This window comes from Bidens hawaiensis, unplaced genomic scaffold (genome assembly GCF_021521415.1).
Source record: "Bidens hawaiensis isolate Kalapana, Puna unplaced genomic scaffold, B.hawaiensis_p1.1 tig00005481_1, whole genome shotgun sequence".
Taxonomy (NCBI): Eukaryota; Viridiplantae; Streptophyta; class Magnoliopsida; order Asterales; family Asteraceae; genus Bidens; species Bidens hawaiensis.
In genome coordinates, this window is record NW_027491350.1 from 135,970 (window position 1) to 158,044 (window position 22,075).

The window sequence follows — 22,075 nt, forward strand, 5'->3', positions numbered from 1 at the left end:
ATGTTCAACACATTCGCTATCCGATCATATAGTCGGTAGCAAGGACTGATTAAACCCAACCCTATCAAACGGTACCGCCTCATTGCTACGATCACTTGTACCATTTCCGCTAGTGTTGAAGAAATGTTCCATTTCACCAATGTCCGGTTGCTCAAAAGTGAACAATGGAGTATAGATTGTATAATTCGCCCCCCACCTGTGCACGTTAGCATTGTCAAGTTGTGGAACGCTAAATTGAGCCTCAGTTTTGCATTGTTTAACACCTTGCATAGGGGTCTGATTTTGGGGGGCTAAGGGTTTAACCATGGTTGGGTTAGGGAATGTTGGTAGGTTTATAAGTGATTTGAGGTCTTGATCTTGATGGTTTTCACCAAATAAAAGTGTGCTTTCAAGTGGTGGTGGTGGATTATGGTGGTACATCATAGGTGTTGTAAAGGGCTTTTTGGTAATTTCAATAGAGGGTGATGGTTCTAGTGTTGTCTGGTGGTGTTTAATATGACCATTAGATTTCTTTTCGCCTAGTTTGTGAAATATTCTACAAATCACCCATTCATCCTGCAAAATCATTTGTACCATATGTATTAAAACTTGCAGTGATATTAACAAGAAAATTATGCTAAATAGCAAGTATACCAAAAATAAAATAGTTATATATAAATAAAAACTAACCTCACCTATACATACACTAAAAGGAATATCCTCCTAAATTTTAAACAAATAAAAAAAAATATACAGTCAGCAAGACAATGACATTGGAATTCCAAATGGGAAAATAATGAAATGACAAATTAGTCCAATCAAAAAGTCAATCAAGTTGGATAGGAAAAAGTCAACCTAAAGAAAACGACAAAGTGAATGCATATAAAGGTTGTACTATATAAACTGTCAAGAGCATAAAGTGGTTGTACCTTACACGTGTGTCGATAAGAAAAATCTCCATCAAGCCGGTACTCGTGCATAACCCATTTGGTTTTTTCCCCATGTGGGGCCCGGCCCTTGTAGAAAACTAGGGTCTTTTTCATACCCAAAAGGGTCCGACCCGACCCGCTACTGTAAACCTCCCGGTCCTTGCCTGTGGCTTTCCAGTAACCCGACCCTGTGGCACGGTTCGTCCTTAAACCGGTCGGGTATTTTCTATCCCTCAAGCTATAAAAATACCACTCTCTTTCTCCCATCTTTGCAACTTCTGCACAACCGTATGGTAATTGCTTAGCGTTATAGCAGTTTACATAAACTCGAACATGACACGTATAAACACGGGCTGATTCAGACATAACCCGTTTTGACTTGAAATTTTTTTTACTTCTCTTTATTTTTTCACATATTAATAAGTTAGTGTGCATTTTCAAAGAAAAAAAAAGTACAAATTTGTATGAAAGAATGGTGTTTCAATTATAAAATCATACGTTAATTTCTTTACTTTTTAAATTTTACCATAAGATAGCCAAAACAATTTAATTTATAAATAAAGAAAAAATCAAATTGGTTAAACAAGTCAACCGTAAAGTCGTGAACCTATTCTGCATGACCGTAATAAAACCCATTCAGCTAAAGGGAGTGACATAGAAACTAACTCGAACAACTCAACTCGTATCGCACATAGATAGTTGTGCTCGATAAAGCTTAGTACTACTTTATCTGCACGTAGTACAAGCAATGTCCAAAGGGGATAGAAGTATATACAACCCATCTTTCTTTCTTTATTTTATTTTCTTTAGTATAAAAATAAATAAAAATGCATACAATGATAGAAATCAATTTACGCTAGGAGGCTATTAATATGGTTGTGCTTTAGGCATATATAGTTGTACGTACGTGAGAAACTTAGTTCAGTTGCATTATTGATTTGTACCGTACTACAATTATTCAACAATCAATGCACTTTTCGTTTTTAAAGGCTCATGAATGCATGGTACTTGTTTACAACTCTATTTGCATAAGGTATAAGGGGTAAAGCAGGGATCAGAGGAGTACATCAGGTCCTCATTAGTGTAAGTATAGAAAAAGATTGTCAGAAAATGAATTTAGATAGATTTTCTGAGCCAAAAAAGATTATTATAAATCTGGAAGCAAGTTCTAGCAAATAATTAACCGTGGGGGTAAATTATGGGCCTAAAAAGATGTCAGAGGGTCATTTGTTTACCTAGTTGTTTGATAGACATGCATGCATTTATTACTTGTACGTTACAACTCTTTATGCATATGTGAATATGTTAGTCAGCGGGTGAAAATGCGTGTTTGAGCACAGTGATGAAGCTTGGACTAAGACACCGGGGGCCGGACTCAAAAAATATACCAAATTTCGCAAACGAAGGGGGCCGTGATCAATTTTTTGGCTGAAAACGGCTAAATTTACATAACGTATTCGGCCAAAAATGGCTACATTTTACACTACTTATAAAAAATTTCGGCCGGAAAAGGCTAAATTTTACACTGCATATAAAAAATTTTGGACGAAAACAGGTAAATTTACAATACTGCGTGAAAAAACATATGGGGCCGGGGCCACCCGGGCCCTAAGCAACCTTCACCATTGTTTGAGCGTGTCGAGTACAGTAGCGGACTCAGAATCTTTTTCCGTAGCAAGGTTGCGTCTTTTTGGTACCCGGATATCTTATAACTTGATGTTTAAATTTTCAGTTTGGATCATATCACCACATATAAATATCGAAAAATTGTTATCGACTAAGGGATAAAATAAGGTTTTCAGTTTTCAAATAATCGATCATGACCCAAAAATAGTAATGTGTTACCTACAATAACCATTTGACTTCATAAATTAAAGACTTCATTGTATTAAGTACCTTTTTATTTTATTTTTCTCAAATGTAACATGTATAGATTGTTTTAAGTTAACAACTTCACTATTCTTAATACTTATACTAATTAAAGAGTAACATTTAGAGGATTGTATATGTATATGTACCTGGTAACTCCCATGGCTCACAGCGATTAAGATCAACTTCAGCAATGTGAATGCCACAAAAGGTACTAGAATTGAAGACTTTGGAAGCAAGATAGAAGGTGACAAGCTCTTCATCAGTCGGATGAAACCTAAACCCTGGTGGCAAGCCACCGGCATTGTCATCGGCGTCTGTTAATCCACCGCCGCAGCCAGTGCCACCAAGCTCACAAAGAATATCTTCTATCCCAATCATCATGTGTGTGTGTGTGTTGAGCTTCTGAAATATAAAGGGAATTTGGGAGGGTATTAATAAATCAACTCCACCTGATGAAAAAGGACAAAAATACACAAACAAAAGAGTGACAAGTGGGTGTGTCAATCAATCCTAAATAACTTTGCTATATTTCGACGTCGAAGCTCTCCAAATTTAAAGAGTCTCTTTCTTAACTCTGATCAGATTATATTAAGCTTAAATCTTTCTTTTAACACTATCCATCCAAAGTAAAACAAGTAGGGGTCGCACTTGGGTCTCTATTTGAGAACCAAAGCCTCCAACCACTAGACCACAAATAAATTTGTTTACACACATACTGTTTTTACTTATTCATTCTACTATATTTATATTTGAAAATTCTATCTAATAATATTTAACGATGACAACTCTATGTTTGGATCAAGATTCTCATTTCCTCCTAACTCAGTTCAATAAAATAAGTGTTAGATTACGGTAAAACACAATTAATCTTCAAAAGAACATAAGAAATTATCGGATATATTCAAGACAATTTGTTGTAGATTATGGTGGAAGAGAATTGATAAAGTGTTCAAGATTAAAGTTAAAGATGTCTCTACATTTATGATAGTCTTCCTTATAAAAAAAACAATAGACTCGTTATTTAATTTGGTCTCCTTGTACTCGTCTTTCCTTGGCTTCTTGCTAAGGTTTTGCTCTTGTTTATTTTTATCTTTTCGTTCCGTAATATAGCGGTTGTTAACCTATAATCAAGTGATATATTGTTATACAGTTACCCTCTTCAAAAGTGAAGTAACTGTACAGATCCATTTTATTTTTTCTACGGCCAAATTTGAGGTTAGAAAGATTTTAGTTAAGAAAACGAAAATACGTTTTAAATTGTTAATAGAACCATATATGATGAGTGATGACGTATGTAAGGGTGACAAATGAGCAATTAAATTAAATAAAATAAAGATGAGAATTTATGCGTGCGTGTGGGAGAAAGAAAGAAATTAAAGAGGTATCAGAAGTAGGGGCTTCAGAATCAGAAGATAGGCTTTTAGGCTTTTTCTTTGGCCACAGTACCTAACCCTACTCAGGCCACCTAAATATTTTGTAATTATAAATCATTATTATTATTATTATATATAATAATTAAGAAGTTTGGCGACGTAAACGTTGTCCCACGTGGTTATTCGACCTTTTTATTTGTTTTTTATTTGTTTTTTGATTTTAAATTCGCGTCGGTTTGCTGTCGTAAAATACAGTTTTTTTTACCATTGATACCGTCAAGTGATTTCGGCCAAATTCGTATCAGCTCGCAGTCGATACCTAAGGTTGTTTTTCCCGCGAGTTTTTTGTGTCCATCAATTCTGTACGAATTTGTGTCAGGTCATGACACAACGCACATACATTTTTGGTCATTGCTTTAATTTCGGTGTCGTAACCTGATACCAACCGAACTCGTGTCGATTCACCACAGCACATGATTTTCTGTGTACGATTTAGTGCCGACAACGTCGATTCCGACTAAATCCGTGTTAGTTCACAAACGCAACGTACAGGTTTTTTTATCACTTTTTTTGTCCACGATTCCAGAATCTACGAATTCGTATCAATTCGCAACTAAGCACACGTGTTTTTTTGTTCGCCACATTTTTTTATATTTTAAATATGTTAAACTGTTGTATTTGGGTGCGAACGAATTTATGGTTTGCTTTATTTTTTGAGCCGTAACTAGATACCAACCACAGTGTCATTAGTTCGTAGCTGCAACGCGTATTTTGTTATGTTAATTTGTTGTATATTGCGTTAACAAATTTATTATTATATATTTGGGGGTGGGGGCGAGGGCGGGGTTATTACTGGTTTCGTAACCCAACACCGATCGAATTCACCTCGACTCACAGGCTCATTACGTTTTGATAAGTTGTACGAGTACAACTGCCAATAACATCAACCCGGCGCAACGCGTCGGGAATCTTCCTAGTTATTATATAAAGGGAAAATTCCCCAAATAAGCATTTATAAAAACAAATTTCCAATTTTAGATACAATTTGTAAAAAATTTTAAAAATAGGTATTATAAATTAGTCATGACGTGTAATTTGTAGACCAATTAAATTTATCGTATGTTCTTAAACTAACCGTAACGAGCAGGCTCACTAATCATTTACTCGTCACGACTAAATAAGTTTCATGCCTCGTAATCAACGTTCACGAGTAATTCATAAGTCATTTGGTCGTGATGACTACTTTACCCGGTGTACATTCCCTACACGAGTAGTTTATTAGTAGTTAACTCGTCACGACTAGTTTAACCTTATAATCTACTCGTCGCGACTAAAGGACTTATGAATTACTCATGGTTGTTGATTACGAGGCATGAAACTTATTTAGTCGTAACAAGTAAATAATTTGTAAACGTGCTCGTTACGATTAGTTTATGGACATGTGGCAAGTTCTAATTAGTTCTACAAACTAATCGTCACGACTAGTTTATAATACCTAATTCTGGAATTTCTTGCAAAGGATACATAAACCTTGAAATTTGTTTTCATAAATGCTTATTTTGGGAATTTTCCCTTATATAAAATATACTGTTGTATGCTAGAAAAGACTAGAGAGGCGCGTACGTATGCTACAAAGGTAATTTGTAAGGCGGAGAGGGGCACGGTAACTTGAAATCGGGTATAGTACCCATTTTGCTACTCTGCCGCAGGCACATTATACTTGAAATCGGGAAAAATAACATGACATTACGGGGTTAATGGGAACACGACCGTCTCTGAGACGCGCTAAAAAATTTTGAGCTGGAGACGAAAACAATTTTAAAGAGTTAATTGTTAACATAAATTAAATAAATTGAAAACAAGAAAATACCTCTGAATTTTTATTAATGCACCTTCTTATAAAGTTGACATGGCGAATACATCTAATATTTTTGTAACGTGAATACGTTCAACCTTTTACAAAGTTGTTTACTCTTTATAAACACATGGATATGTGTATCAAGTTTTACGGAGTTAGAAGTGACACACTACAGCCATGCACTCGCTCGTTGAGTTGTGTGTGTGTGTGTAGGGGAAGGATCATGGGAGAAGTAATATTATAGCGAGAAGTGCGAGAAATGAATCTGAACTATTTATTGTGTTTAATCAATGGTCTATATTATAAATGACAAATTTATAATTAAAAACACATATTTATGACATATAATTTTAAAAAAATGTTAGATACGTCATTTGTGGTGTATGTCTCATTAAATCAGATTTTAATGCTTTAAATGGTTACTTTTATACCCATTTAATGCTCATTAGAAAGTTAATACTATTTTATTTTTTTATTAAAGTTATAATCTTTTTTATGGTTGTTTAAGTTGCTTATTTGTTTTTAGAATTTGTTCATAAAAACATAAACTTTGCAATATTGCATTGTATATTACGGATTTATTTACATAATACTTAAAATGTATCGAAGTAAGCTTATTTTTATTTGTTTTGCCAACACTTTATTATATAAACAAACTGATTTATTTACAACATTAGTTTTATCTACACTATATTAGATACTACATTAGTTATAACTACACAACATTTGAAAGTGTTTCTATACTACATTTTTTCAGGTCTATGCTACATTAGATATGTCTACACCACGTTAGTTATGACTATACAACCATTTGAAAGTGTATCTACACAACATTAGATATGTATACCCTACATTAGTTTTGCCTACACTGTGTTAGTTTTATCTACATAAAATTAGTTTTGTCTACACTACATTAGATATGCATGCACTACATTGATATGCCAACACTACATTAATTACGACTACACACAGAGCCGGCCCGTTATGTGACATTTGTCAATTTCGGGTTATTTTATACTTGTATTCTTAATGTAAACCCGACCCGTTTTGTATCCCGAACCTTTCGATATTATCAAAATGATGAATTGTATGTTAAATATTTGTTTTATAGTTGTTGATAAAAAAACACCCTTTTCGGTTCTTAAAATTCCCCGAAAACGCTCAAAACGAACTCCAGGGACTAAAACTACCAAAATGGAGTCTTGAAAGACCCGTTTGTAGTTTGTGCTTTCTTGGGTCTATAACCAACCCATTTTCATGAAACACCCTTTATGAAAGACCCATTCAACTTACCCTATATATACACACCCATCTTCTTCATTTGTGCTTGCTCATTTCTTCATTTCTCTCTCAAATTCTTGAATTCTAAGGTTGTTCTTCATAAGTTAATCTTTCATTTTAACTAACACCTCAATACTTAAAGCTTGATGTTACAACATATATATAATATACACTCCTTGTTTACCTTCGGTCTTTCATTTCTCCGGTCTCGGCCGGTTGAAATGTCGGACTAGTAAGGCAAGGTTACATGGAGGACTTTGTAGTCCTTGTTTATATATTTAACAAATCTAACCATATAACTTGTTATACTTGCCTAAATTCTACATATTTTAGTTTATTTTTCATATTTGTTAAGTTCCATGGTATTGGGTATGTGGTGACTAGCCTCGGTTTCATCCCGAGTTGAGAACCGAACCAAAAACCGAACTTTTGTTTAAAAGCATTATTGTTAACTTTTTGAATGTAAAACTTGAGTATGATTATTTATAAGTTATTTTACAAGTTCCATGGTAATTGGGTATGTGGTAACCATCCTCGGTCTTATTCCGAGTCAAGGACCGAACCAAAAACCGAACTTTTGTTTAAAAGCTTTATTGTTAACTTTTTGAATGTAAAACTTGAGTATTATTATTTATAAGTTATTTTACAAGTTCCATGGTAATTGGGTATGTGGTAACCATCCTCGGTCTTATTCCGAGTCAAGGACCGAACCAAAAACCGAACTAAACCGAGTTCACTCACTTAAGACACACAAGTGTGTTTTTATCCACCAAAACTCATATCCTAAGGTCTTTGATGTTGTTCATTTTTACATAACAATTATCCATAAAATAACCATAAACAAGATATCACAAAATATGGAAAATTGATATTGTTCATTTTTACTAATATCCTAAGGTCTTTGATGTCGTTTTCTTCACAATCATAAATCAACCAAGATGCAAACCTGCAACATTTCATAAAATAAAGTTTGTCAACACAAAAGTCGGTGAGCAATTCATAAGTTTAATCATATTAGTATATAATAAAGATAGCCACAAAACTTGCATACGAAACGATAAATAAAAGTGGTAATTTGGATAAATAGATATCGCTAAACACATTAGCGACAGCTAGCTATAAGGGGATGCCAAATAGTCTAGGATTTTATAGTTATCGTTAATTGCATTACGTTAACGACACCTTGCTATAAGGGGATGCCAAATAGTCTAGGATTTTATAGTTCCACCAACCAAAATCGATAAACATATAGGCATATAAGCATAGAACACCAAATCGAGCAATTATTTAGGTAAAGTATACAACTACGTTTGTGGTTTATGATTCAAATATAAAGCATTTTGTTGAATAAGTATGAAATGTCACCCCCAAAATAAAAGATGGAAAATGGGGTATGAAGTACTCACCTTTAAGTGGTAAACTTGAAAGATGATAATTTGGAGATTTGTCGGAACGACGAGTTTAACGCACAATGCCTAAAAAGAAAAGAAGTATTGAATTTAGAAAGGTTGTCTTAAAGGTCTTTAAATAAAATAAATGTTGAGAAATGTAAATAATTAAAGTTTAAGGTTTAAAATGTGACTATTTAAGAATTTATAATAATAACCCTTTAAAAATGTAAGTTTGCTCGAAACCGGGTTAAAGTATCTAACCTTAATATTTACTCAACCTATGTTAAGTAATAAGGTGGGTAAAATGCAAGAATGCAAATCCCTTTGGAATAAAGATACTAAAACGGGTTTTTTTTTATCGAGTGTTCGGGTTGTCGGTTTGGGTCTTAATAATTGGTCAAACCCAAAGTCAACTTTCCAAAATATTGAATGTTATGAGATAACTCAATAAAATTTAATAAGACTTAACCAAGTATGTAGTTCCATTGTTTTAGAACTAACAACGCACATTAAACGAGTGTTCGGTTTTGTCGGTCCAAACTTTGTTATGAGATCAAGTTGGATCAAACATTTCCAAGTACTTAAGAAAATATTTAAAATCAATTTGTAACTATTTTTAAAGAAATATACAAGTCTTGATGGCTAAAAAAACACACTTGTGTGTATTAAGCGAACAAGAATCGGTTTGGTTCGGTTTCCATCTCACAACAAGTTCATAGATGGTTTCCACATGTCCAAACACTAAAGAACTTGTATAATAATGTACAAATAAAAAAATACCAAAAGTTAACAATAAAGTCTTTAAACAAAAGTTCGGTTTTCGGTTCGGATCGTGTTTCGGGTTAAGACCGAGGTAAGATTCTACAAACCCATAACCATAGAATTTGTAAAAATGATTTTAGAAACTTAGATCTAACACTAAGTATGTTTAAACAAACAAAACTAGTAACAAAGTTCGGTTTACGGTTTAGAGCTATTTACGGTTAAACCGAAGCATAGACTTTTAAAAACCCATAACCATGGAACTTGTAAACAAGACCAACAAACTAAAATAAGCAAGATTAATATGTATGAACAAGTTATATAGATGTATATATATCAAGGACACGAAGTCCTCCATGAACCTTGCCTTATGGGGTCCGAAACCTCACCGACCGGAATCGGAGAAGTAACTACTAGAGGTAAACAAGGGGTGTATATTATATATATGTTGCACAACCATAAACAAGTATTAATAAGGCTACATAAACTAATTAAGATGAAAGACCAAAATCCTTCAAGAACACTTAAGAAGATAACCTTGAATCTTTGATGTTTGAGAGAGTTTTTTTTTGAGTTGTAGCAAGGGAAAATGAAGAGGAAATGTGGTGTATATACAGGGTAATGTTGGTGGTCAAATATGGGTGTGAGACACAAGAGTTTTCATGCAAAATGGATCAAGACAAAAACACAAAACAAAAAAAAAAAATAAAAAAAAAAATAAATAATAAATAAATAAATAAAAATAGGATGTTTTCAAGACACAACAAGTGTGAAACAATATTGTAACATAAACCCATTATTTTGATTATAACATAAGCTTCGGTTTACAAATCGGATCGGTTTACATAATAAACAAATACAAAAACGAATACAAACAAGACCCGAAATTAACGAATGTCACAAGAATATTGATGTCGATGTTGGTTGAACAACATTTGTGTCGGTACCTTTACGTTACCGTCATTTGTTATGGCTTAATGTTACAACCCTTATTTCGAGGTTATATGTTACTACCGAAACTTGAAAATTTAATTTGATTTTCTGATTACTTGTTCGTAATAGCTTATATGTATAATGCTTGATTAGCTAACGTGCTTTTAAGAACATATATTTCATTGCCCTATAAATACATTATCAGACAAAGTGTTATAAGAATATTTTCGAAACATTTATAATTTGGTACGTAGTGAGATGATAAAATACTTCATAATATTTTCAGGAACAAAATTATACTTATACGAAAACCTAAATTAATGTACTAAACTTTAAAGGATTTGTACCCACGTATGCTCCCTTTTGTAAAGCTGGTCCAAGAATTTGTAAAACTCTTGTAATTTATACTGACATTTTTATTTTAAGACACCCACTTTATTAAAAAAAACTCACAACTAATTCGGAGGTCACCTCACCTCCACCACAATCCACCACCTCACGTCCTCAACACCCCCCCCCCCATATCCTACCCTCCTTTTTGCGACCGCCAACACCACCCTCGCCCCTCTCTCTAGTTATGCTTTGAAATTGAAACCCGGACAAGACTGACCGTTAATCGGTGCATTTTGCGGTCCGGTTAACGACATTTTTTTAGCATATGAACCATTTCTTTGTGAACATTGTTATTTTAGCGGGTTTATGGTTGAACCATAAAATAGGTTTGACATTTGGATACAAGACTTTGAACGAAAACGAGTAAATTTACACTACTGAAAAGAAAAAAAAAGAGGGATTCCCGAGTCACTATGAAGTTTCGCCTATGTGTGTGTGACTGTCTTTAAAGAAAAGAGTTTAGAGAGTAGAAAAAAACCACTATAAAAATATATTAGAGATGCTAGAAAAATAAATATACTTTTTTTTTATTTAATTATGCTCCCATTATATATGAACAAAAGTAAAGTGTCATTTTCGTCTTTGTGGTTTGGCAGACAATGCAAATTTAGTCCAAAAAGTTTATTTTTTGCATATGGACTATCCATGTTTTATAATTCATGCCAATTACGTGCAAATCACTAACCCCGTTAAATTTAATCATTAAGTCAGGGGTAGTATTGTCTTTTCACTATTTCTTTATTATACGAGTAAAGTGCCGAAATCATCCCTGAGATTTGGTCACGTTTGCGAATTTCGTAAAAAAGTAGTTTTTTTCGCAATCAGACCCTCAATTTTCCCAATCGTTGTCAATTTCGTCCAAATTGTTAGTTCTGTCTAAATTCAACGTTAACTCAGTGGTGTTGCTGTCATTTTACATGTTAGTGTACATTATTGTTGTTATTTTGTGTTTGTTCGATGACACATATAACATCTCACAATTCCTATGCTTGAATCCAATATAGTATTTGTTTGTTTATTTTTCTTTATTTTTAGTCATATAAAGGGTTTAACTCAGTGTAATAATAATAATAATAATAATAATAATAATAATAATAATAGCGTAAACAAACATGTAAAAGGACAGTAACATCAATGATCAAACGTTGAATTTAGATCGAATTAATAATTTGGACGAAATTGACAACGGTTGGGAACACATCAAGGGTCTAATTGCGGGAAAAAAATTTTGGATGAATTTCGCAAACGTGACCAAACTTCAGAGACGGTTTTGCCACTGTACTCATATAATAAAGAAAGTGAAAAGACATGTCTACTCCTGACTTAACGATTCAATCTAACAGGGTTAGTGATTTGGATGTTATTGGCAAGAATTGGAAAATATGGACGATCCATACGCAAAAAATAAATTTTTTGAACTAAATTCGCATTATTTAGCAAATCACAAGTACGAAAATGACACTTTACTCTATTAACAATAAAACTTGAATATCGTAATTAATTTCATTTAATGTTATTTAATATTTATGTTTTTTCCAATGTTATTTAATATTTATTTTAAAAATTTAACAATGAAGTTTAAATTAACTATTATTATAATCTAATTCAATGTTATTTAATACTTATGTTTATTATTAACTTATACACACACGTATAAATGAGTAAATACGAAGAGTCGTTAACGTGTAAATTGTAAAATGTACAAATGACTAAATATAGGTTGTGTAAATAACAATCTCTAGAATCAAATTTCTTTACTCTTTCTAATTATTTTACTTACATATCCATATTAATCTTGTTATTATTAGTGGCAAAATTATATCATAGTTGTAATATATATATATATATTTTTAAATTATTATTAAATTAATAATTATGATATCACCCTGCCAATAAATTTCGAGTCCGATTATGAAAATATTTATTTATTTTATTTATATTTAATGAGTTGGAGCAGGTTCAAAGCATGAAGACATAACGCAGACGCATTATCACTTGTCTTCTAGTCTGGTTTCTGCTGTTACGGCCAATTACGGTTAGAGCTCTTTTTCTGTTTCTAATTTGTAGGAACTTAATATTACTTGCTATTGATTTACACAAAAAAATGACTAATTTCGCCCTAAAAAATAGGTTTTTTTTTATGGAAGTATAATTGTTTGCTTATTAGATAAATACAGGTATGAATTAATTGGTGTATATTGTCTGTTCCTGTAAATGAATCTGCGTGTTCGTGAAGTGTTTGGTGGGAAGTCCGTTTATGTTCATTTATTTAATAATCCAACGAGGTGTTCGTTTAGTTAAACGAACGAGCATGAACACGTGTTCTGTTCGTTCGTTTATGTTCGTCTATTTATATTCGTTTATGTCCGTTTATTTATGTTCATTTACATATTAATAGAAAATAGTAATATTATCTGGATAAGTCATCTACTTAATGGTTTTATATTTGTTTGTTTGTGTTCATTTACGTTTGTTCATGTATGTTCATTTGTGTTCATTTATCTTTGCTCACTTATGTTCGTTTATGTTCGATAACTGTTCCTTTAGATTTTAAACAAATACACATAAACGAACACGAAATGTTCATTTTTTAAACGAACGAACTTGAACACAGATATTTGTTCAATTAAGTGTTCGTGTTCGTGTTCGTGTTTGTTTAGAGTTAAATGAACACAAACATGCCATTGTTCGTGTTCTTTTACAGACCTTGACTGTTCATCTTAATGTTATTGTGTAATGTGTACAGTAAGCTTTAAAAGAATTTCATATAATTCTTCTAAACAATTGGTACAAGGATAACTGTTTGCAAATAGTCTCTTTTACCATGTGTAAAATGCCTGTTGCAGATTCTGCTTTTAAGTAGCTAGCAACAAAACTTTTGAGTTTGTTTGTATTTTCACCCGAATCGCTTAGCTTTAACGATGACGAGTGGTGAGCGTGCTGCGAATATTGCTCCAGCAGGTTTATATTCTTTTTCCAACTAGATCACATCATCATCATCATTATTATTATTATTATTATTGTTATTTATTTTTTATCATTTGGGGGTTACAGGTCTAACTCTGGCACCACTAGTTTTGAAAGTTGATCCAAATATTAATGTCATATTGACCGCATGCCTTACAGTTTTTGTTGGTTGTTATCGTTCTGTCAAGCCAACACCTCCTTCTGTAAGTACACAACCACGGTGTTTTATATCTTTCTGTATATTACCACATTTTATGCGTAAAATATGGTTTTTTTATTCCACAGGAGACGATGTCTAAAGGACATGCCATGCGTTTCCCTTTAGTTGGCAGTGCAATGTTGTTGTCTTTGTTCTTGCTCTTCAAGTTTCTGTCAAAAGACCTGGTCAATGCTGTTCTCACAGCCTATTTCTTTGTCCTTGGAATCATTGCCCTTTCGTATGTTCTCTTGCATATCTATTTATTTAGTATGCTAAGAAAGTCAGTTACTAAATATGGGCTAATATTTCATTGTAGGGCGACACTCTTACCTGCAATTAGGCGGTTTTTACCTACCAAGTGGAACGAAGATGTTATTCATTGGCGTTTCCCATATTTTCACTGTATGCATGCTTTATTCATTGTAATCTTTGATATGATGTTATCGATAAGTTCACAAGGTTATATATGTTTTTATACAGCTTTGGATGTCCACCTCACAAGGTCTCAAGTAGTTGCAGCAATTCCTGGGACTTTTTTCTGTGTGTGGTATGTTTCACGGAAGCATTGGCTGGCTAACAATGTTCTAGGACTTGCATTCTGCATTCAGGTTTGATCTTATCTCATTTTATTTTTTTGAAGAAAAACATATAATAGTTTATAGGTATATATATATTTTCTGTTCATAATACAAGCTGCTTAATTTTGTCATGCTTTTTTTCATAAGAACCGTTAATTACCAAACTGAAACCTATTTATTGCAACCATATCACTGGATGCCATTTGGAGTTTTCATAACTCAAATTAAATATTCATGAAAATGTGAAATTATGTACTTTATGATTATTTTGTATCCATGTGCCTTCTTCGTAAGATGAAATGTAAAACTAAGGTCATATTGATTTATATTTTAGGCAAATGATAAACACTTTCCCCATCAAGTCGTACTAGATAATATTATACTTTTTGTACATTTTGCAGGGAATTGAAATGCTTTCTCTTGGCTCATTCATAACTGGTGCCATTCTATTGGTAATAAAAGTTTCTTTTTCTTTCTCTATTGAGTTGTAATTAATAATTATTATCTTGTTCCATGATCTAAATGTGCAGGGTGGATTGTTTTTCTATGATATATTTTGGGTCTTTTTTACACCAGTAATGGTCAGTGTCGCCAAATCATTTGATGCACCTGTAAAGGTAGTTATGTGAGTCTTGGTTGAATTGGATCATTCTTGCTACTGATTGAAGGTTGGTTTTTTTAACAAATGTTTTTAATTATTTTTCAGCTTCTATTCCCAACAAGGGATGCTGGACGCCCATTTTCTATGCTTGGTCTTGGTGACATTGTAATTCCGGGTATGACATGTTTAAGATATCCTTGTTGTACTTCATAATTCATTTGATGCATTTATAATAATTCCTGATTTTGAAAGAGTTTTCTTTATTTTCAAAGTATATTTTTATTGGCTTTCGGAACTAAGTTATGCATAAGTTAATCGCAACAATTTTATTTTATTGAATATAAAGTAGATATAATGATTAAAAATTGAAAATCGCCTATTTTATGAATTGAATTTTGTTTTTCTTTATAGACTAATCAAACTCTAATATGATAATCTCAGTTCTCAACGAAAGTCTATGTTTTAAATTTAATTTAGGACAAACTGTTCTAAGAGCATGTTTGGGATTGAGTTTGAAAAATGCTTATTGGCTTGGCTTATTGGCTTTTTCAAAAAGCCATTTTGAAAAGCTAGGATTTGGGGCTTTTGTAAAACTGCTTTTTAACCCTTTTAAAAAGATAAAATAAGAAATATTTTTGTGATTGCCAAACACCAATAAGCCAATAAGCATGTTTGAAACTCAATCCCAAGCATGCTCTAAGTAAAGAAAAATTTTAAAGTGGCATATAATCATAGCTACTTTAAACCAATAATAAAAGAATTATAAACTATGGAAACGCAGTTGCTGCAAAATTAAATATTTGTTAAAACAAATTAAGTTGTATAAATAAAACTCATGTTCCTTCCACATGTTTTCTTGATTCATACTAGAGGCTATATTTGGCTGCTTTAATTTATAACATTTGTTTGGCTGTTAAATCATGCATTATACAGTTTATTATTAATATTCATTATATTATTTATTTGAATACATATTTTTATGCATGTGATCAGGCATATTTGTAGCATTGGCACTGAGATTTGATGTGTCAAGAGGGAGAAACAGCCACTACTTCAAAAGTGCTTTCATTGGATATGCAGTTGGTGTTGTTCTTACAATTGTTGTCATGAACTGGTTTCAAGCTGCACAGGTTGGTTGGTAATTTATGCAAAGAGAAAATTGAGCAAATGGTCCATGCGGTTTGATCATATTGCAAGTCTAGTCCATAGATTTTAAAAATTGTAATCGTAGTCCAAACATTTGTGAGAGGGTTTCACGCTAGTCCCCAACGTTAATCCCAGCTAGTTTTTAATGGAGAAAGTGATGTCATGTGTCATTCATGTGAAAGTAATTATGTGTTTTCAAATTTGGAACCCTAATAGAATACTCTTTCAAACTCTAGAACTCCTAGCATCGACTTCATTAAAATCTATCAGTGCAAAATCGAAGGTGATGAAGTCGACGTTTGGAGTTCTCCAGTTTGAAAGAATATTTTATTAGGTACCAAATTTGAAAAGACACAATTGCCCACACATGAATGGCACGTCACATCACTTTTCTGTAAAAAACTAACTGGGAACTAAACGTGCAACATTCTCACAGGTGTATGGTCTAGGTTTGCAATTTTAAAAATGTAGGGACCAAACATGCAATACGCTCAAACCATAGGGACCATTTTTGCAATTTTCTTTTATGCCAAAAATGAGTAGTGTTTGTTTCATATTGGGCCATATAATCTAATAATAGTGTTGGGTTTTGTTTCAGCCTGCTCTGTTGTATATTGTACCAGCTGTTATTGGGTTCCTGGCTATGGAACGGGGAGGTCAAACCGGTAAGCAAGCGTTTATAAAAAAAGAAACGTTTTTCTAATATAACGGATTTGGCCTTTGACAGTTGTTGGAGTTTGGTGGTGGTGGTGATGTAGATGAGAAAACAAGCAAGAAAGTAGAGTGAAAGATTTAGAAAAATACAGCTAAAATAAATTATAAGGATTTTATTATATCTTCCTTTTGATATTTCTAGACGATTAATCTATGGGTGGTTATTCCGGTGGATTGAGTTGGTTAATTCAATTCATCAACGAAATCTGGATGCAATTCATGGGCAAATACTCTTCAAGCAAACACAAACAACAGACAACTGTTCATCAGGTAAAATTTGTTAAGCTTATGTTTAATTTGGTCTTTGATTCTTCCTTGTTACTTGATTACTACATAGTGATTTCTCAAATTTGGACTAGAATCGATCAATCAATATAGGTTTAATCTACTGTTTGATTTAGTATGCACTCCAAATGTTCGATGAAATGCCTTAATGAAAACGTGTTTGATAATTGTTGTTTATTAGAATATTTGATTAACAACTTGCGATTCGTCACTCAAACACACAATGTTTTGATACAATCATATAAACATAACATGAAAACATAAATAATCTAATCGAAATTGAACTTAATAACTTAATATTTGAAAGACGAACACACGATCAATAACAAACTTCAAACAAAACACAATTATAAAGTCTATGGAAAAGAAAAAAGAACAATCATTTATTTTATTCAATAGTTATCCGCAACCATCTTCTAAGCGTATGTCGACGCAACACAATGATAAACTTAACAAAACACAATGATAAAGTCTAAGGGTATGTCGACGCAACGCCGATGTGCCATTTAACCTTGGGTCCGCTGCCAATTCAGTTGATCAATGCTTGCATCTTGCTTTTCGTTTCTCGTCCTCGTCCTGAAACTTATCAAAATCAACCCAAACACTAGGCTTTTTTGAAGCTCCGGTCTTTTTAGAAACTCCTGTCTTTTTAGAAGCACCCGTGTTGTTGGAACTTGCCGTTTTATTGGAACGTGTGGTTTTACTTTTCTTTTTTGCAATTTCTATTTCTACAACAGGCGGGGACTTCCTCTTATCTCTTCCATGAGATTCGTCACTTGATAAGTTCTCAACATTCATTGACTCCATCTACGTTTAATTAACAAACAAAAACATTATGAAAACATATGAATAACATCAAATAAATAAATATACCAGATCGTGCAACATATAATATGTTATATGTATCTATGGATTGTTACATAACTTACTGTCAATTTTTTATGTGCAGGTAAAGCCTCTATTGAAGTATTTAATTATTAAGTTTGATAGAAGGTTAAATTGTGATTGTTATATATGCAGTTACATGCAAACCTGGTGATTGTTATATATGCAGTTTTTTTGTGAGTTATATATGCATGTACTGATGGAGTATTTATCTATTGGAGTATTTAATATATGTGATTGTTAAATATGCAGTTAAATGCAAACCTGGTGATTTGGTGAAGAAAAGATATCCACAAAAACCAGACCAGCAGCTTGATTTGGATGCAATGATCGAACAGTGAGTTTGAGAGAAGAAGGTTGAATTGGATTTTTATGTATTAGAGACTATTAGTTCAGCGGCTACATATTTTTTTAGGGTTATGGCCCACTATACATTATTTTAGGAATAGCCAAATCGGTCCTCGGGTTTTTTCACGTATGCATGAGCAAAGGACCGACCCGACCCGATAACCAATTTGATGTTATTTGTAAGACCGATTTTAGGTCACCTTAATTAGGGTCGGGTCGGGATCGGGTTATTTCGGGACGGTTCATCGGGTTTTTTCGGTCGGACTTAATTATGCACACCCCTACCTATGCGTGTAAACAAGCCGAGCCCGAGTTTGACTAAGCTTGAGCTCAGCTCATTCCAATTTTATTTTCAGAACTCGAGCTCGACCAATGAATAGTTTTTTAAAACTTGAGCTTTGCTCGGCTCGGTTCGTTTATTATTTGATAGTCAACTCGTGTGCATTTGAGTTATTTTTATATATTCTTTCAATTAAAAGGTTTATATATATAACATAATATATATTATTTTGTTATTTTATTATAGTTTTTGTATATAATAATAATTATTATTATATAAACGTATCTTAGATATAAATAATAGGCTTGTTTAGGCATGAGCCGGTACCGGTACTAAAAATACCGGTTCGGCTTTTCCAAAATCCTGGTGCCAGTGCCGGTACCTAAATGCTATGTTTGGTAACGGTACTAAAGGCAAAATTATGGAAATACCAGTACCGGAAACTTAAAACTTGGTACCGATTCTATACTGACGGTACCAAAATACTGGTAGCGGTACCTGTTTGCTCATCCCTAGGTTCGTTTAGGTTCATGAGTCAACTCAAGCTCGATAAGTAAAGTTTGACCTCGGGCTCATTTATTAAACAAGTATTTATTTATGCTCAAGCTCGGGCTAAAGCTTGTTTAAGTTTAGCTTGATTTGAGTTTTAGCAAGTAGATCTCGTGTAGCTTGTAAGTGGCTTGACTCATTTATATTCATACGAATCGCCCAGCCTCTTATCCGTGTCAATGAGGCCGGGGAGGGGGGGGGGGGGCATGTATCGGTTTACATGAATAGGGCCACAACAGGTATATTTGTCATTTTATTGTTTCAGGCCCAAATTTAAATACGTTTACTCAAGTTAGAGGTGTACAAAACTGTTTTTTTTTTCAAACCGAACTGTTTTGGTTTTTGCATATTCCAAACCGACTTGGGTCAAACCGGTTCGGTTTAGAAACCAGTTTAAGCATAGAAGTAGCCAAACTGATCTGGATTGGTTCGGAACCGGTTTAAGACAAAAAAAAACCCGATTTAATTATGAAATACTCAAACCGCTATACGAACCGGCGATTTGGTTTGGCTTGGTTTGGTTTGAGAACCGGTTTTAGAAATGAACCACTTCGATTCGGTTTTCGGTTAACCGGTTCCGAACCGATCTGTTTGTACACCTCTAACTCAAGCCCCCTTTATATGGTTTTGGATTTTGACTTGGTAATCCACCTTTTTTTCTTGTTTTATTTCTTCATTGATCAATGACCATCTTGACCTTGCCTCTTGAAAAATTTCATGTCATTTTAAATAGTGCAATTTCATGGTTTTTATATCAAAATTAGTTGAAACTAATACAATACATAATCCTCAGTTTGCTTTAGTTACACATAGCGAAGAAGTCAATTAAATATCAATGAAATGTTATACAAAGACCAAAGCTAACAGGTTGATAAAAAAAGGGTAAGGAAAATGATACTCAAAGGCTTCAATTTAAATTTAGAGGTACCACAATTACAAACCCGGAGTAACCTACAGGCGCTTCCATGGTCGCTCTATCGACCGTGGACGCCTAGGTTACCTAGTCTAAATTGTAGTGTTTATGAAAGTGAATGTTTGGTCTTTTCTGTTTTTGTAACACATTTTTCATAATTAATTATTATGTTACCAGATCAATCTAAGTCATTTTCAAAATATATTTTGACCATTTTGGTGTGCGTATGCTTTTGTATGATGGCCATTAGTTTTTTTGTATTTGCCATTTTTATAAAAGTCATATCTTTTTGTAAAAGAAAATTGGATTTAAATAATATCAGCTATTGATTATTGGTAAATAATAGTTTCAGTTAATGAAATGTCTGATTGACGGTCTCATCTTTTAACATATTTGACCCCAATGATTCGCGACTAACAAAATCCTAACCGTTAGTCGTCGGAAAAAATTTTTGGCCGGAAAACTCAACATTACTGACCTACAAACCTCTTTGTAACCTTGAATAGGATCTTTAGAAACATTTTCTAATAAAAACCCCCAATTATTGAGGTCGTTGGAACCCTATAATCACCATCGGTTAGTTGGCGGTGTTCAAGTGGTGGTGGCAGTGCTCATGTGGTGGGTGTCAGCGGTGGTGGTGATGTTTGAGTTTTCCAGCTAAAAAAAGTTTGGCAACTAATGACATTAGGATTATGTTAGTCACAGATCATTGACAACAAATATGTTAAAAGATTAAACATTCAACAAAAATTTTGCTAGCTAAGACTGTTATTTGTCAATTATCAATAGTTGATAATTTAAATTATTAAATTCTAATTTTCCTTTTACAAAATATGTGTTTTTATTCTTCTATAGCATGATCTTTGCATTGCCTTCTCTTTAAATTAAAATATTTGGCAATATATTTAAAAAATAATTTGGTATTTTAATTTAAATTTCATTTTTCTTCAGTCTTGTTTTAAGCAATTTTCTTTTAGTTATTAATTTATTTAAGATCATAACATTATCTGATGTATATAAACATTTGATGTAGCGTTGTCGTTCTTAATATTCATATGAATACTATTCTTGAGCAATAATCAAATCATCTGATGTATGTTTACTTGTCATGACTTAAGATATTTCATTAAGTGTTTAGGACCATGCATGTGACATATAATCGTTAATAACGAACAAGTAACGTTATAAGTCGCTTTCATCTAGATCATTATCTAAATAATGATTAATTTAAGTTTAATCATTGTTCTCTCAACATATTCATCCTTAATGGTACCAATGCTGAGGTTAGGGTTGCGGAAGTGGGGAAAGGAGTTGATGAGCTAAAGTAAATTTGATAATTTTAATTTTAGTTCAATTTACAAGTTTATAAACCAAACACAATACAACTTTACTCAAATTCATTTCAATTTCAATTCCTTTAAACAATACGATTCATTCGAAATTATGTATGAACCAAACAACCCCTTAAAGTCTGGGTCCCATAATTTGGTTTTAAAGTTTTATAATTTTGTTTATACCAAGGGTATTTTAGTACTTTTACAATAACTTAACGAAACTTTTAAGGCCATTGACCGCTAGGGAACGTCTCTTTTTATTAGTCAATGAATAGTGCAGCCCTCTCTCTCATATTTTATAAAATGTGTCAGTCGTAGTGACACAATGTTTCTCCAAAAGGGTCGTAACACTTGTCATACTACTCAAGTTCAAATCCCTTTACAATGGTATTGCTCATATTTCATAGCGCTCACATGAGTCATGATTCGATCCTTGAACCCTTCACAAGGAAACCATAAGAAAAACCTTTTGACCAACCCTCTAAAGTGATGATGACCTCTCAAT

General features: G+C 33.0%; 1 protein-coding gene and 1 pseudogene across 2 annotated transcripts; one reads left to right on the forward strand and one right to left on the reverse strand.

Moving 5' to 3' along the window:
• On the reverse strand, positions 1–3,161 carry LOC143629871 (protein CUP-SHAPED COTYLEDON 3-like). Its single transcript, XM_077099021.1, has 3 exons — positions 2,927–3,161; positions 909–1,186; positions 1–555 (listed from the first exon to the last, which is right to left on the reverse strand). Exons 1-3 carry the CDS (start codon positions 3,159–3,161, stop codon positions 25–27), a joined length of 1,044 nt encoding a protein of 347 aa, XP_076955136.1. The 3' UTR covers positions 1–24.
• Positions 3,162–13,616: 10,455 nt separating this feature from the next.
• LOC143629844 (signal peptide peptidase-like) lies at positions 13,617–17,049 on the forward strand (annotated as a pseudogene). The gene is made up of 11 exons (XR_013153036.1): positions 13,617–13,732; positions 13,826–13,941; positions 14,024–14,175; positions 14,254–14,339; positions 14,418–14,545; positions 14,917–14,967; positions 15,046–15,132; positions 15,222–15,291; positions 16,110–16,246; positions 16,861–16,927; positions 16,990–17,049. The product of XR_013153036.1 is annotated as a signal peptide peptidase-like (transcript).
• Positions 17,050–22,075: the final 5,026 nt, after the last annotated feature.